This window comes from Lithobates pipiens, unplaced genomic scaffold (assembly GCF_037356315.1).
Source record: "Lithobates pipiens isolate NorthernLeopardFrog02 unplaced genomic scaffold, aLitPip1_a1.2 Scaffold_16, whole genome shotgun sequence".
Lineage (NCBI taxonomy): Eukaryota > Metazoa > Chordata > Amphibia > Anura > Ranidae > Lithobates > Lithobates pipiens.
Genome location: NW_027507748.1, coordinates 500,971,297 through 500,989,748, shown reverse-complemented (window position 1 = coordinate 500,989,748; position 18,452 = coordinate 500,971,297). Strand labels below are relative to the sequence as shown.

Sequence of the window (18,452 nt, the reverse complement as noted above, 5' to 3'; positions counted from 1 at the left end):
CAGCTGACCTGTCAGTTAATATAGAGGAGGGGTGTCCAAACTTTTTTCAAAGAGGGCCAGATTTGATGAAGTGAACATGGGTGACGGCCGACCATTTTGCCTGACATGATTTGAACCATTAAAATTCGGTCTAAGTGTGTTGGTTCGAGCATTAATACACGGCCTAACAAGAATTCTCTTGCCTTTGTCGCCCTCGTTTCCGACATACAGACAAATGCTCTGCTCTTTAGGGGTACCGTTAATTCTTAATGGTACCCCACACATTTGAAAACGTGGGGTGCTTTTGCTGCAGTGCAATATAAAAAAAAAAGCTTGGACTTCTTTCCCTGCATTTTTGTGGGTAGGGAAGCCCATTGAAATGAATGGGCTGCCCTGCACGCAGCCACACAGATGTGAACCAAGGGCTTGTTCACATGTCAGGTTGGGGCAGTAAAACCACATGGTTAAGCTGTTCACCCCCCCCCCCCCTTAGCTGCAGAGGGAGCAGCTGGGGGTGTACACATGCTGTGGCTGCACCTGGAGGTATACCCAGGGTGAATGGGCCTGCACTGCAGCTACCCCACAACTGTGTGGATTGCACAGTTACGGTATAGTGATGCTGCATTTATGGGCTTAAAACAGATGGTGAGGAGGCAACATAATGCCTCTTTACTGCCTTTCAAATGCCTCTGAAAAGAGATCTGTGCATGGATTGCTTTTCATAGGAGCAGCAGTCCTGGCTGCTATCACACACAAACCCTACAAAAGCAGTTTTGATGGTACAAGAATGGTGGGGGGAGGATGTAACAGTAACATACATAAATACATAAAGTAACATACACAAAGACACATTTACACACCTGCACACAGACGCATGCATGCATGCACACGTATGCATACAGACGCATGCACACGTACGCATACAGACGCATGCGCACACACATACGCATACAGACGCATGCACATACAGACGCATGCACACACAAACACATACAGACGCATGCATACATACATACACATATACATACAGACGCACGCACACAGACACACATATACATACAGACGCACGCACGCATACACACACATGCACAGACACATGAATAAAGCCCTTTTAACACTAATCTAGCTTTTAGCACAGTACTGTAACTTTCCAGCTTCCTCATTCATCCGGGTACTGCACTGTAGGGGGAAGCAGAGAGCACAGCACACTTCCCTGCACTTTACTTTCACTTTTGAAGCTGACAGAGCTTCTCACAGTGCAGGGGATCGGGCTCATCTGACAGCCCTGATTCCGTGACACACTGATTGAGATAGCCAGGCGGGCCGTTCAAAACCGGACCGCGGGCCACGATTGGCCCACGGGGCGCACTTTGGACATGCCTAAATTTATAGAGGGTCCGCGGACATTTTGTGGTAGCCTGGGGACACGCTAGTGCTAGAACCTATGTGCTCAATAGAAATACTACATGGAGTTCAGCCGGCGCCCTACAGTGTCCTCATTGTTCTACCCGGGCTGCTCAAAAGCTAGAAATTTAACTGATCAGGACGAACGCGGAGGAATTGACATGCCATCCCATGTGGCGATCAGCATCACATAATACCTCGCCATACAGCAAATACAACAATGCAATGCTTGTATAAAAAAAAAAACTAAAACCATAACAAAATTACATATACTAAAATGGATGGAAACCAAAAATACCATAATGTAAAAGTGAAATGTAATCAGGGTCCCCTTACACTAAGACCCCTTTCACACCACACTGCCCTTTGCGTCGGCGGTAAAACGCCGCAATTTTTAGCGGCGTTTTACTGCCGGATTTGCGGCGCATTTCGGCGCGCTAGCAGGGTGCTTTTACCCCCCCCCCCGCTAGTGGCCGCGAAAGGGTTAAAACCGCCGGTAATACGCCGCAATAGAGGCGTTTTGCCGGCGGCATTACAGCGCTGCCCCATTGATTTCAATGGGGAGCAGCGGTGGAGGAGCGGTAATCACACCGCTCCTTCACCGCTCCAAAGAAGCTGCTGGCAGGACTTTTTTCTGACGTCCTGCCAGCGCACTGCTGTAGTGTGAAAGCCCTCGGGGCTTTCACACTACACACAATGGTGCAGCTTCTTTAGGGCGGATTGCAGGCGCTATTTCTAACGCTATAGCGCCTGCAAAACGCCCTGGTGTGAAAGGGGTGTAATAATCTCTTTAAAATCGCATCAAAAATGCATCATTAAAAAAGGGAGACGGATCTATGGTTCACCTGTTTTTTAGCATGGGAGTGTTTTTTTTTTTTTTTTTTTTCACTGTATGATTTTATTTTTTTATTCATATTTATACACTTTGGTTATCACATACATTGAATGTGTAGAGTTTATTTTGGAAGCACAGCGTATGCATTTATTTACTTCTAACTTCAGGCTCTTTTGTAAAGCTTTGAAAATGAAAGGTAAAAGCTGATTGGTTGCCATGCACAGCTGTTTCAGATTTTGTGTTCTCCAGTCTTGGTATATCCTTCTCTGAGTTTGATTAAAAGAGGTTTCCTATGTTACAGAAATAAAACCTCAAGGCCTCATGTACACTGCTGCCTCCTAAATTCATGTTTAGGAGTTTTTGGCAATTGTTCCCCCCCCCCCCCCCCCCCCTCCTTCTTTTTTTTTTTTTTTTTTTTTTTTTTTGCAAAGCCCTCTTATTTTAACTTAATAAAGGCCTATGTGCCCATGCACACCAGAGTTTAGGATCAGCAGAGTTTAGACGCAGTCAAAGCTCCTGCTCTTTAGGCTAAAAACGGAAAACGCACAAACACACCTAAACGCTAGGCACAGCTAGCACTTCAACATTTAGTCATGTCAATGGCCAGAATAATTTTAAAAATTCTGGCTAACGAAATAAATAGACTTCCTCCCAAAATGCTGCTAAGCTCGCATAAACTGTTTTGCAAAATTGCAGCTTAGGTGATTTTAAAACACTGCTTTTTCTCCTGTCATGAGAAACCGCTTTTACAGTAAACCAGTGTGCATGAAGCCTGAAGGTGTCTAGTTTTATAAAATGAATTACCTAAAATATAAGCTAGTTAGACTGATAAGGGGGCGTATGCCAGTTCATTTTGGAAGTAGGTTTGCTCATATTGTGTTTTTAGCACTTTTTAGTTGAAATATTGTATTTTGCTAAGTAAAGTATTTGCATATTTCTGTGTTAGAGGCTCATTGAACCACAATCAGGATGACCGCGCTCATTTCTGCAGCGCTGTAAAAAGCTTTCATTTTATTACTAGAAAATTCTGTCCTGTCCTTGGCACTAATCCCTCCCTATCCTTTACCCCCTGTCTAAGTAGGGACTTTTCACTGGCAAAGGAGGCACATAGGGATGGCAGGTGGGCGTTATTTACGTGCCCAAATTCCTGTGCATTTAAGTTCTTAGGCTCTAAACAGAGTGTTCTGGCTAGCAAAGTAACATCACATGACCAATGGTGTCTATTTTCTATTTTTAAAAAGGACTTTTCATTTTTAAAATGTAAAATGATTGACATAGTTTGCTTTGAAACCAGCAGTGGTATCTCTTATTTCTATCATTACAGGCTCACTTTGATCTTTTCCAGTCAAGATTTGAGACCTTAATGTTTCCCAATATTTGATACTGCAGTTTTGTAGTGTATTTTAGTGTTGTATACAGATAAGCACTCTACTTTGATTAACACTTGTTGCCTCCATTACTGCTGTTTTTTATAATGATGATATACTGGTTATGCTTACCCTTAGCCTCCAAACCACATTTCTAGCCCTACTGCACTATAATAAACCACTTTCTGCTTTATGATCTCACCATAGATCAGGAACTGTTCAGTCTGAATGCTAGATTATGGCCAAGGAAAATGGTGCTGATAAATCAAGGGTCATTTTGATTGGTGTAATGACCATTTATAGTCGCTCTCCCACCACCATTTTCATTTTGTGGTGTTTTTTTTTATTTATTTTTTTATGAATATTTTACCACCACCAAAACAAAGGTCTACAAGTGAGGGTTGAGATGTGAGTGACCCCAATAGGGTGATTTAATCATAATTGCCAAAAGTCTGGTTCTAATTGATGTGTGGTTTTATTTTTTTTTTTTATTTTTTTTAGAAAATGACTCTGCTTTGAAAAAGTTTATAGATGAAACTCTTCCATTGAGCCCTGAAGAAAAAGCCAAGTTTCTAGAAAGAGATGAAGTAAGCAAACTTCTTTTTATTTTTTATTTAAACAATCAGCTGCTATTAGCAAATGGAGACTGTGGCACTTGGAACGCTGCTCATCTGTCTCTACGAATTGTTCGGACCACTTGTGGCTAGCATTTAGAAGCTGTATCTAAAAGTATGCTGTGTGAGAAAAAGGTTACTAGCCTGGGGGGGTCCAGCATTTAACCGCTAACTTTCTAACTTCCTGTTCCCAATGGTTGGGTAGAGGCAATTTTAAGGTGGTAACTCCATTAAGAATAAACCTCTGATTTACTCTCATTTTAACCACTTCCGGACTAACCTATAGCAGATTTACTGCTACACTGCAGCCCTCCTGTGGGGGGGGGGGGGGGGTTTACCCGCCACCGGGGGGCCGCATCTGCTGTGATTACTTACAGCAGAATCCAATCTGTGGGTGCCAGGCACCTCATGTCTGCCAGCACCCACTTATCGTTGGTAAAACACACAGATCGGAGATCTGCCTATGTAAGAGAGGCAGATCTCCATTCTGACAGGGAGAGAGGGATGGATTTTTTTTTTTTTGTCCCTGCAAAGGAATCTCTTCCCCTAGTAAAAGCAGCAAATATAGAAAGATGATCGGCACACCACTAGTTGCTCTTAAAAAATCGTCACCTTTTATTCAAGAAACATAGTACGCAGATGAGATCAGTTGACGCGTTTCAGCCTATGAAGCCTTAGTCCTTGCCTCATAGGCTAAAACGCGGCAACTGATTTTTTTTTTTTTTTTTTTTATAAAAAAAAATTTCTATGGTTGTCTACCGTGGTTCTCGTATAAAGGAGCCACATCGCACACAGCACATAGAGTACACACGAACACTGGCTGGGTACACAGTTAACCCATTGATCACCCTAGATGTTTAAAGTGGTTGTAAACCCTTACAACCAACTTTGACCTACAGGTAAGCCTAGATTAAGGCTTACCTGTAGGTCCAAGAAATATCTCCTAAACCTATATGGTTTAGGAGATATTTACCCGAAGACAGCCACCACTGTCTACGGCGCATGCGCCCTAGACAGCGGCGCGAAGGCCTCAGATCGCAGCGATTTTCCACGAGTGTCGGCTCTCGTGCACAAGCGTGGGAGTGACGTCATCGCAGCTCCGTCGAATCACAGCACCGGAGCCGCGAGACCCGGAAGTCGCTCCAGGATCCATGGCAATGGCGAAGAGGCAGACGGAGGACCGATTCGGGGGCTTCGTTCTCAGGTAAGTTATTCATAATGAGCTAGTATGCTATGCATACTAGCTCATTATGTCTTTGTCTTGCAGGATTTTTTTTTTTTTTTTTCAGGATTTTTTAAAAAGGGTTTACAACCACTTTAACCCCTTCCCAGCCAGTGACCCAGATTAGTGACAATGCATATTTTTAGCACTGATCACTGTATTGTGTCACTGGTTCCCGCAAAGTGTCAAATATGTCAGTTCGTGCCCAATTGTTCACCGAAATTTCTCAGTCCCGTTATAAGATGCTGATTTGAAATGACCTGGTCATGAAGGGGGGGGGGGGGGGTAAATCTTCTGGGGTCAAGTGAATAAGGCAGTTGCCCAATTATCTGTACAAATTGATTTTGCGATTTTATCTTTGTCAGAAAAATCTGCTTAATAAATGGACACAATATTGAGATGTAGAACACTTTTGGGGTTGATTTAATAAAACTGGAGAGTACAAAATCTGGCACAACTGTGCATAGTAGCTCACTGGCTCCTAACCTCAGCTTGTTCAGTTAAGGTAGAACTATAGGAAAAACCTTTTTTATTCTTTGTGTCCAATCGCAGAGATTTCCTGCACCTTCCTGCCCCATAGCTAAACAAGTGAGAGGAACTTACTTTTCTGGGGAGAACCCAAAATGTGGGTTTTTCTTTTACTTTCAATGATCATGGTAAACATGGCAAATATACATTTCCTAAATATTTGTCCTGTTTACCATGATGAGTGAGAAGTATGAAGCTGTGAAAAAGATGTAAGTGGATGAGAATTGTAGTTTTTAATAATAATAATAATAGATGGCCCCAGAGAAGCTCCCCCTGACCCCACCCAAAATCTCGATTAGGACACGCTAGGCCCAATAACTCAGTGGAGATTAACGGGGAGGGAGGGATGGAACTTCATGGGGAAGACTATATATGTTTTTACTTTTTTTTTGTTTGTTACATTTTAAAATTTTTTTCACAGTTGACAAAGAAATAAAGTTTTTAAAAAAACAGGGCAAATATAGAGGTGGAATTTCTGTAACGGAATTACAGACATGAATAAAAAAATTTTCTAAACTTAAAAAAAATAAATTGTCTTTTAGTTCTACTTTAACCACTTACAGACTGGAAGATTTTCCTGCTTAATGACCTGGCCATTTTTTGCGATACTGCACTGCTTCACTTTAACCGATAATTGCGCAGTCGTGCAGCGATGTACCCCCAAAAAATTAACATCCTTTATTTCCCACAAATAGAGCTTTCTTTTGGTGTAATTTGATCACCTCTGTTGGGGTTTTTTGTGCTATAAACAAAAAAAAAGACAATTTAGAAAAAAATAATTTTTTTTTTGCTATAATAAATATCCCCAAAAAAAGTTTTGAAAAAAAAAAAGTCTTCACCAGTTTAAGCCAATATATAGTCTACATATTTTTGGTAAAAATTGCAATAAGCGTATATTGATTGGTTTGGTTTGTGCAAATTATAGCGCTTACAAACTATATGGGGAAGATTTAAAGCATTTTTATTTATTTTTTACTAGTAATGGCCATCTGTGATTTTTAGCGATACTGCGACATTGTGCCTGACAGCACACTTTTGACGCATTTTTGGGACCATTCACTTTTATACAGCTATCAGTTCTATAAACATGCACTGATTACCATGTAAAATGTCACTGGTAGGGAAGGGGTGAACACTAGGGGTGATCAAGAGGTTAAATATGTTCCCTAATTAGTATTTCTTACTGTGGGGGGGGATGGTACTGACTATTCACTGTTCCTACGTACTAAGAACAATCAATCTGTCTCCTCTCGCCTGACAGAACAGGGATTTGTGTGTTTACATACATAAAAAAACCCAGTTCTGGCTCTCCGATGGCAGGTGGCCGGCGGCGATTCCAACTGCCAGCCATGCACATCGGGTCCCCCACCATGCAGCGGGAGCGCGCCCCCAGCGGCTCTTAAAGGAGACCACGTGCCCATTAGTTGTTTTTGTGGGAACGTGCCACTTTGCCAACGTATATATTGGCGCGAGCCGGTCGGTAAGTGGTTAAAGCGGCGTTCTACCCAAAAGTGGAACATCTGCTCATCTGATTCCTCCCTCCATCCAGTGCCACAATTGGCACTTTTTGGAGGGGGGGGGTGGGGTGGGGCAGGATATCCTTTCCCACGTCCAGGAGTCTCAGCCATGGCTATTGACGTCACGGCTGGGGCTCCCTCCTCCTTCTGCTGTCGTTAGGCCAGTAAGAGATGAGTGGGCCTCACGCATGCACGGTAGGGTTCCCGGCGTGAAGCCGAAGGGCTACACTGCTGGGTATCCTTACCAGCAATGGCGGCGGCAGCAGCACCAGCCGGCTGGTGGAAACATGAGCTGCGGTGCCAACATTGCTGGACTCCAGGACAGGCAAGTGTCCTATTAAAAGCCAGCAGCTGCAGTATGTGTAGCTGCTGTTTTTTTTTTTTTTTTTTTTTTTTTTTTTTTTTTTTTTTGGGCGAACCTCCCTGCTTTTAAAGAAGAGTTCTGCACCCCCTCGCAGCAAAATATTACAAGTCACCAGCTACACATACTCTAGCTGCTGACGTTTTAATATTAGGACACTTATCTGTCCTGGAGTCCAGCGATGTTGGCACCCCAGCTCGGGTGCTGCCACCACCATTCATGGTACGGAAACCTGCCAGTGAAGCCTTTTGGACTTTGTTCCCTACAGTGCATGCGTGAAAGGTGCCAAATGTGGCACCAGAGGAGGGAAGGAGGCTGATAAGCTGAGCTTCCACTTTTGAGTGGAACTTCGCAGAGCTGCACCACATTTTGCACTCAGTTTTAGTAAATCAATCTGATATTGGTTTCTATAAATTCCTGCTTTGCCAAGGCCAAAGCAAGCCTGGTTGGAAAGACAGTGCTGCTGTTTATAAAAAGTATTTTCCTAGGCTTTTATAATGTCTTTGTCAAACTTTTGCCCATGCAATCATTTTTTTTCTTCCTGCCTTACATTTGGCCTGAATTTTTCTTGTCTGAGGGAACTATGTAAATTGCTATGCTGGAACCTCCCAAAATGCCATAAAGTATACTCTGAATAAATCAATTTAAATGTCTATGTATCTGTTTGCTGCCGACTTGAAATCAAATAGTTGTGTGATGGAAATTGCACTTTTTTTTTTTTTTTTGTCTTGGCTTTCTTCCTCTCCATGTCTAGTACATATCGAGTTTTGTGTGTCTTCTGTGGCCTGGCTGTATTGTAGTGTGTGTTGGAAGACTGTTGTTTGGAAGTATTAATATAAAATGGTTTTCTTTTCTTCTAAACCAGAGTATTCGCGTTACACATGAAAGTAGTGCCCAGGAAGGACAGTCTGAGGTAACTTCTTTTTTTTTTTTTTCTTCCCCCCCCCCCCCCTCTCTTCTGTGTTTCTGGTTTGCAAACTAAAAAACTTCCACTTTAGTGACAAATATTTTTCGAATAAATGTTTTAAAAGTACTTTTTGTCGTTTTTTTTGCTAAGCTTTATGCGATTATGCGATTTTTGTTTTCCTTTACACAAATCAACCTCTTGTCTGACTACATGTAGTAGGATACTGCAGCTAGCAGTTAGCATTAACAAAGTGCTCCTAACCAAGAGCAAAGTTTCCTACTTACCTAAGTAGGAAATAGAAACTGCCAGTGATCCCAGGTTCTGCTAAAGTAGTGGTACAATTACGCATATGAAAAATAGAAGTCCTGCACAGACACAGCTTGAAGTAAAGTAATGTAGACTTTTTATTTGATAAAATACAAACACCAGTGGTGATCAATACCACCAAAAGAAAGCTGTATTTGAAAAAATTATAATTTTGTTTGGGTACAGCATTGCATGACCGCGCAATTCTCATTCAAAATAGGGTTACACAGAAAGCTGTAAATGTGTCTGAGCAGGAAGGTGTATAAGTGCCCTGTATTGAAGTGGTTAACAGTAGTTGGAATTTTTTATTTATTTTTTGTTTCAATAACGTTTTTTATTTTTGGCATGTTGCAATAAATTTCTCGCGTTATGGCCTTTAACCTTTTTAACCATGGTATATCACCTTGAACTACCTGCAAAATAAATGCTTGAATGTGAAGTAAAACATCAGCTAGCAGCTGCATAAATCTTGCATGCTAACATGGCAGGAGTGAGGTTTTTCTAATTCTTTTGAAGAATATCTGTGGTAACAAAAACTGAAAACTTGGTCACTTCTGCAATCATGCCATTGCAGTGTATAGCTTTCCTAGTGTGTTGGGCCACCCGCTATGGTGCACTAGCTGTGCCCACAAGCTGCAGTTACATTTGTGAGTCCTTTCCTCAGGCTGGTAATCATTCATGAATGAATGAGTGACTTGTATAGCGCTACCTATGCATCCTGAATCGCCTCAAGACGCTTTTTCCACCGGTGTCCATCTGCAGTATAGTGCGGTCCTTTGCCCCATGGGGTCCCCACTAGCTTCCCGACAGAGCTTCATAATGAAGCTCTGCCCCTTTTTGTCCTTTGCTTGTGAATGCTGCTAGGGTCCTGCCGGTAAGGGCTTGTAATTTAGAAAGATAAGGGATGGAAATAAGTGTGGGATCCATGACCGAGTCTGATGATATGCTTTATTTGCTTAATTTGGCAAAGAAGAGTTTCGATTTAACAATTTATCTCACCCTTACTTTAACCAAGTACTTAAAATTTAAAGAGGAAGTAAACCCTGATGAGTTTACTTCCTCTTTCATTCCCTGCAAAGGTAAAGCATAATGGACTACTATGCATCGCATAGTAGCCCATTATGTGTCACTTACCTGACACAGGAGCCAGCGAAGTCACCGCTGTCCCCTGTAGTCCGGCGCATCAATCTTCTCGGTGAGTCTCGCAGCTCCGCCGCTGTCATTCGGCGAAGCCGCGATGACGTCACTCCCGCGCATGCGCACGGGAGCCGAGACGCGTGGCATCTTCGTTATCGAGAATGCCACGCTCAGTGCGCCTGCGCACCGCTGTCTACAGCGCATGCGCCGTAGACAGCGGTGCCCGTCTTCGGGCAAATATCTCCTAAACCGTATAGGTTTTGGAGATATTTCTTGGACCTACAGGTAAGCCTTAATCTAGGCTTACCTGTAGGTCAAAGTGGTTTGTAAGGGTTTACAACCACTTTAAGAGTAAAGGTTAGTGTTTAGGGGATAAGTGTTCGTGTTGATTTTGAGTTAAGTTCTGCACTGTAATGATGCCAATCTATGAAGAGACTTGTGCTGGAAATTGTACTATTATACAAGACTTTAGAAGTCACCAACAGTGTTGCGCAGCACTTTACAAAGTAAGGGACACAGTACAGTTACAATGCAGGGGGATTAGGAGGGCCTGCTCCTGAGAGCTTACCATCTTGTATAAAAGGTAACAAATTTATAAATGTTTATGATTTATATTTGATAAGGTTGCAGTGGGGGGCATTATGTGATCATACTATAACTATAGTGATGCTTGCATGTGAAACTGGAGGAGAGGGACTGTAATGTTGTCCACAATGAGAAGCCTTCCTGACCTTGTAGTGGCAACTACTTGCTATATTGTCAGTTTTATTAGCTTAGCCCCTGCCATTATTTTAATTCTCTGGGGGTGCCCAAGTGTAAGAGTGAGATGATGATTTTGGACTGTATTCTACCGTGTGACATTGTTGATGAGATTGGTATGGGAACTGGGAAGCGTAGCTCCTGAGAAGCACTAAAGTCTCACAGTTGGGATGCAGTGCAGAGTGTCGTATAGGAAGAAAAATGCAAATGCAATCTCAGGGTCAGGTCAAGGATGTGAAGGCAAATGTCTCTACCATGCTGCTTGCTGCCTCCTTTACTGAACAGGTCACATGCTTTAGCTGCAGGCAAGAAATTACTTGATGGCATTCGCAAGAGGAGACTTCAACAGTTATTGCTTCTAGAGCTGTGCAATGTCCTACAAATCCACTACGTAACCCCATGTAACTAGAACATGGAATTTTATCTTTAAGGATTTTTTTCTTTTTGTTTTAATCTTCCATTGTGATGGGATTTCTAAATATTTGCATGAGATTTGTATTCAGCCTGTTATTAGGAAAAGTAATTGTTTATGTGGTTTCAACTCCTTTCATGTCTTCTCTGTAGGCATGAGTTCATATTTTTTGGGGCTTTATAGGACCAGCCCACCCAAAACTGGTATCGCATTTAGGTTGATGTTTGTGAGTTGAATTGCTTCCCCCTTTTTGGCCAGGGGCACTGGTCTTTACATTTTTGGCTCATCCCACTTGGTTACTGATTTATTTATTTATTTTTTCTTGTTATTTGCAAGAAGCCAGTGTGCTGTTTGCCAGCCAGTGCTCACCAACGCCACCCTTTTCTGAACTTTTGGATAGTCTGGACCCTTTTACTTGGGTTTATTTTATTCTGTGTATCAGCATGGTTTCGCAGCTCTCTGCACGGTGCCAGCATGAGTAACATTTCTAAGCCTTTCATGTGGTTTTGGTTTATAAAAGTTTCTAATACTGCCAGCATGCAGAGATTATGTTCATGATTTATTTAGCTGCCGTACATTTTTATATCCCATGCATGCCTTTTTTTGGAGATATGTCTGAGGAGGAAATGGTGGATGGGGGGGGGGGAGCACATGTTAATTCTATAACTGGGACTATGGGAGTCTGACATTCTTTTACACAATGCCTTTCTGCCTCCACATTTGTGTCCTGTTTTTTTATTTTCTGCTTTCCCTTGAAAGTACAGGTTAAAATTCTCAGTAATCCAACATTGCTGTAACTGCAAAAGTTGAAATTATCATGTGGATTAAAATAAACCTTTCTTGTTTTGTTCCTTGCTCAAATGTACATTTTATTGTGTGAAAAATGTGTAAAGGCCCTACCATTGTCAGCGTTCAGCTTTTATGGGGATGTGAACCAAAAATATTTCTTAGGGACAATTTTGTCTTACAATATATTTATATTAGAAGATAAGTAAATGAAGAAGGGGACGCACCCCGAAAGCTCATCAATGAAAAATTATATGTTAGTGCAAATAAAAAAAGTATCACGGACAGTACTCGGTTTTCTCTGTCAAAATTCCACTAATACGGCTACAATCACCTCAAGTAATATGAGTAATTTTTTTTTTGCAGAATAATACTTACCTGTCCCCAGGCGCATCGGCACTGAGAACCAAGCGATCGAACATCGCCGATCACTCGTTTTTCAGAGTTCCATGAGCAGAGACCTGTAGACTGTCAGTCACAGCTCTCTGCTCGTCTCCCTCCTCGCTCATTGGAGCGCTGAGCTGTGGAGGAGGCTGAGCGGACCATCTCAGGCTCTCATTGGCTTGTTGAGAGGCTGAGCCAGGTGTCAGTTCAGGCACCTGGCAGATACAGACTCCCATTGTCGGGATGATGCGGTGCCTGAACTGACATAGGTGTCAGCAGAAAGCAGACTTCAGTCCGCTCTCTGCTGAAAATGGGTCACAGGAGTGAAAAACGATTTGCACTCTTGTGATCCATAGGACAAATACAGCCAAACGAGCTTTGGCTATACGTCTCCTTTTATATAAAGTGAGAAAAAAACGCGCTATCCACAAACAACAAATAAATAATAGCTGCCAGCACCGCAGACTTACTGCAACAAACAAAATGGTGAAATAATAAAAAAAAGGTGCAAAACTTAGATTATATATATGACGATATCTATATAATCTATATAATCTTTTACCAGTGTAAATAATATAATCAACTTTAATAGTGAAAAAAAACTGCGCATAAACTAACACTATTAATGATTCTATGTTTTAGACAACACTATATCCAAATGTACTTAAAAAAATAAAAATAAAATTGATATACGTATTTCCACCAAAGTGAACGTGTTAAAAGTCCATAAGTGAAACCATGTGGTGACAAAGTGCAATATCTTGAGAAGTTATAGTGACTTCAGTGAATGCTTTGCAAAAATCCACCACCACTTGAGAGGAGGCTTACCGTAACATGTTCACTTTGATGGATATACATATATCAATTTTTTTTTTAAGTATATTTGGATATAGTGTTGTCTAAAACATAGAATCATTAATGGTGTTTATGCGCAGTTTTTTTTCCCACTATATATATATATATATATATATATATATATATATATATATATATATATATATATATATATATATATATATATATATATATATATATATATATATATATATATATATATATATATATTCATATTCTAAGCGCTGCACCTTTTTTATTATACGTCTCCTTTTAACCAGTAAAAGTTGTTTTTAAAGCAGATCTCCACATTTTACTGTCACTCTACCTAGTTTTTGGGCCAAGCTGGTTAGCAGGTGTGCCTGCTGGACACGCTGTATATATAGTGCATCCGGAAAGTATTCGCAGCACTTCACTTTTTCCTCCATTTTGTTATGTTACAGCCTTATTCCAAAATGGATTAAATTCATTATTTTCCTCAAAATTCAACAAACAATACTCAATAATAACAGCATGAAAGAAGTTTGTTTGAAATCTTTGCAAGTTTATTAAAAAAATATAAAATGGGGGAAAAAAAATCACATGTACATAAGTATTCAGCCTTTGCTCAATACTTTCTTGAAGCACCTTTGGCACCAATTACAGCCCTCAAGTCTTTTTGAGTATGATGCTACATGCTTGGCACATCTATTGTTTTGGCCAGTTTCTCCCATTCTTCTTTGCAGGACCTCTCAAGTTCCAGCACGTTGGATGGGGAGCGTCAGTGCACAGCCATTTTCAGATCTCTCCAGAGGTGTTCAATTGAGTTTAAGTCTTGGCTCTGGCTGGGCCACTCGAGGACATTCACAGAGTTGTCCCGTAGCCACTCATTTGTTATCTTGGCTGTGTGCTTAGGCTTGTTGTCTTGTTGGAAGATGAACCTTCATCCCAGTCTGAGGTACAGAGCCTTCTGGAGCAGGTTTTCCTCACGGTTGTCTCTGTACATTGCTTCATTCATCTTTCCCTCGATCCTGACTAGTCTCCCAGTTTTCTGCTGCTGAAAAACATCCAAACAGCATGATGCTTCCGCGACCATGCTTCACTGTAGGGATGGTATTGGCCAGGTGATGAGCGGTGCCTGGTTTCCACCAGACATGACGCTTGGTATTTCAGGCCAAAGAATTCAATCTTTGTTTCAACAGACCAGAGAATTTTGTTTCTAATGGTCTGAGATTCCTTCAGGTGCCTTTTGGCAAATTCCAGGCGGGCTGTCGTGTCTTTTACTGAGGAGTGCCTTCCATCTGGCCACTCTACCATACATGCCTGATTGGCGGGGTGATGCAGAGACGGTGGTTCTTCTGGAAGGTTCTCCACAGAGGAACGCTGGACCTCTGTCAGAGTGACCATCAGGTTCTTGGTCACCTCCCTAACTAAGGCCCTTCTCCCTGATTGCGCAATTTGGCCAGGCAGATGGAGGCCACTGTGCTCATTGGGACCTTCAATGCTACAGACATTTTTCTGTGCCTCGATACAATCCTGTCCCAGAGGTCTACAGATGATTCCTTGGACTTCATGGCTTTGTTTGTGCTCCGACATGCACTGTTAACTGTGGGTCCTTTATATAGACAGGCGTGTGTGTGCGCGTGTGTGCGTGTGTGCCTTTCCAAAGCATGTCCAATCAACTGAATTTACCACAGGTGAACAGTTGATTGGAAGTTGTAGAAACATCTCATGACTGAAGAGTGGACACTGGATGCACCTGAGCTCAATTTTGAGTGTCATGGCTGTGAAAACTTATGTACATGGGATTTTTTTGTTTTTTTTATTTTTAATAAATTTGCAAAGATTTCAAACAACTTCTTTCACGTTGCTATTATGGGGTATTGTTTGTAGAATTTTGAGGTAAATATTACATTTAATCCATTTTTGAATAGGGCTGTAACCTAATAAAATATGGAAAAAGTGAAGCGCTGTGAATACTTTTCGGATGCACTGTACAGTGCTGTGCTCAGCAGTGGGTAGGGGAACTTCCCTTCTAACTATTTGAAAAAAATTATTTAGTCGAGCTGAGCCCTGCTCAGCCATTCATACGCAGCTTTGTATTCTCCGAATTAGCTGAAGTGGAGAGGTGGGTGGATGATGTAGCAATCTCCGATTTAGCCAATTGGAGGAAGCTTTGTATTCGTTCATAGAATACGAACTGTCTGTGATTGGCTATGCAGTGCTCAGCTTTGCCTTAGTTTGCTTTCAGGAGTAGGAATGGAAGTTCCCATCTGCTGCTGGAACACAGCATCTAATGTATGTAGCTAAGGCTACATACGGTTTATACAGTATGGACAGCAGGTGCACTTATTGGTATAGAAAACGGTTTGTTCCATGCTGGCCCAAACGAAGTAGGTAAAATAATGAGCAAGGTTTGGGACTTTATAGGAATCATGCAGCCTGGAGAATGGCACGACCTAATGATATCTGGTGGGTAATACATCTTTGTGACCATTGCTGTTGCATATGGTCACAAAGTAATAATAATAAGTAAGATAAAGTAAGTAAGATAAAAAAAAAATGAAAGAAATTTAATTCCAAAACAGAATATGTTTGATATAGTAGCACATTGGTATAACAGCACAATGGTATCACAATAGTAACATCATAAAATAACCAGACTCATTGGTACATGTCTCCACAAGTAATGAAAGTGTATTCAAATTTGTAGGTTCCAAAGAAGCATAAACTAAATAGTACATGATTGTAGTTTCGCTTTTCGTGGCTACATTGCCACTCTTCAGGAGCAGATGCATTATAAGTTTCTAATAGAATAATGAGAATGAGTATTAGATAAAGTAGTGATGAAAAAAGAAAAGGGAAAGAAGAATTAGGTAGACATAAATCGAACACTCATACACAGACTAATCGTGAGTCTGGGAAAGGACCGTGGAGGACAAGAACCAGCTGGGCAAAATGATAGCCCCGGGAGCTGAGGCAGTACTTGCAATGCACAGATGAAAAGTAGCTCATAGTGTAAAAGGTCCATCTAAAGGACGGTATATGATGATATGTATATCAATAAGTGAAAAATTAATTAAATGGTGCATAGTACTGAATGGACCAGTGATAGAGAATGTGTTAATAAACAAGTGAAGAGGTGATAGTGAAAATAAATATAATTAAATACATGATTATGGGGAAGAAAAAGCAGGATGATGAGACGTGATTAATTGTGAATATGGTAGTGATGCCAAATGATAACTAAGATTACCTGTATAGATGACCCTAAAATGCCTAATGTCAAAAACCAACCAGCAAACAAAAACCCAGGGGGTATCTTGTGGGTCATATGGAGTATGTTAGCTCCAGTATAGCAGGGAATGACCACCAACGATATGCCGCGGTCAAAGAGGAGGTATAGCTGCACCAGACATGCAATGGATACACTCACACATCAGTGCAGTAGCGCCTTGTGGAGAATGCTGATGGAGATGGCACTGCTCCTGCGCGCCAACGCTAACAGTGATGACGTGGCGAGTGGGGAACATGGCGGCGATGAGCAGGGTGGCGCCCGCCCCCCTCCTTGTCCTAAATCGCCAGAAGGAAAAGGGGAGGACCCCACTAAGCCCATTGCAGCTCTCGGGGCCAACGAAGACCCCAGCCAGGCAAAAGCCCAGCATGTCTAACCCAGACCCCACGAGGCGTGCAAGAAGAGTGGGGGAGAAAAAGAAACACAGGGAATGGGGAAGAGTCTATGGCAGGGACCCGATAAACTTTTCATGGTCCCAGCCAACATGCCTCACCAAACCTCTGAAATAAAGCCTAAATATGGCAGGATAGCCAGATATCCTAGAGAGAATTATAAAAGACAAGAGCGTCAATTAGTAATGGCAATAAAACTAGATACTGCCAAGTAAGATATAAACTAAACAGGGAGCATGATTCCATCCCCATATGACAATTGAATCAAAAAGAGGGGTAAGAATTGGGGACTATCCCCAATATTCAGGTAATTTAAAAGAAAAATGTGGGACTTAATATCAATTATATAGCCACAAAGGTAGCGAAGTGCAATGATGTCTGGTGGGTATACCATATTTGTGACCATATGTATTGTTATTGTTATGACATAGTATAAACAATGTAATACATTAAAGCTAAGGAAACAAAGATTACAAAACATAATACATAGTAGCAAAATAACATGACAACGTCATGTTATCACAAAAATGACATCAAAGTTTGGCCAGACACATAAATATCTGTCTCCACAATACTCCATAGATACTGTATGCTACCCATTAAAAGATAGACCTTATTTGACTTTTAATTCCATCCCCAGTAAAACCGATATGAAAAAAGAAACAAATAATTTGGGACTTTATAGGAGTACATCAAAATGTACCTCCATCCCCGGCGCTTTAAATAAGGAGCAAGGTTTGGGACTTTATGTGAATCATGCAGCCAGGAGAATGGCACGACCTAATAATATCTGGTGGGTAATACATCTTTGTGACCATTGCTGTTGCATAGTAAAAAGATACATACAATAAAGTAAGATAAAAGCAGCTACAGGCATCATTCAGATATCCTTGTTTTCAGCTGGCGATTCTGTGCTCCATAAGAATGATCACCGCCACTTGATCGTTCCTACAGGCCCCTCCCGTTGCCATCCGGTGCTTCTCCGAGCTCTCCCATCCCATCGTGGACCCGGAGAAAAAAAATCATCTCCTGCCGGATGACAGTCGAGCTTTCTGGTGACCAGATGGCCCCCAGTCATCTCTATGACCGTCGGAGGCGTGGGCGCGATCGCAGCTGTCCGCATGAGATCGATGAATGTTCTCTATCTCATGCTTTCCAGCCTGGAGGAGAGATTCCTATTACAAGGGATGTTTACATTCCTTGTAATAGGAATAAAAGTGATCAAAAAAAAAAATGTAAAAAGTAAAAAAAAAAAAAAAAAAAAAAGTAAAACGCCCCTGATCTTGGGAAGCTCGCGCTCAGAAGCAACCGCACACGTTAGTCCCGCCCACATATGTAAACGCCGCTAACTACATGTGAGCTATTGTCACGTGCATTAGAGTGCAAGCAACAATTCTAGCTCCAGACCTCATCTGTAACTCTAAACATGTAACC

At 41.6% G+C, this 18,452-nt stretch overlaps 1 protein-coding gene across 1 annotated transcript in view; it reads left to right on the top strand.

Moving 5' to 3' along the window:
• Positions 1 to 18,452, top strand: part of UCHL3 (ubiquitin C-terminal hydrolase L3) — a 91,751-nt gene that overhangs the window by 24,353 nt on the left and 48,946 nt on the right. Inside the window, exons 4-5 of the mRNA XM_077484473.1 lie at positions 4,087 to 4,172; positions 8,693 to 8,740. Of these exons, the coding sequence (XP_077340599.1) occupies positions 4,087 to 4,172; positions 8,693 to 8,740 (134 nt within the window). The remainder of the gene's footprint in view (positions 1 to 4,086; positions 4,173 to 8,692; positions 8,741 to 18,452) is intronic.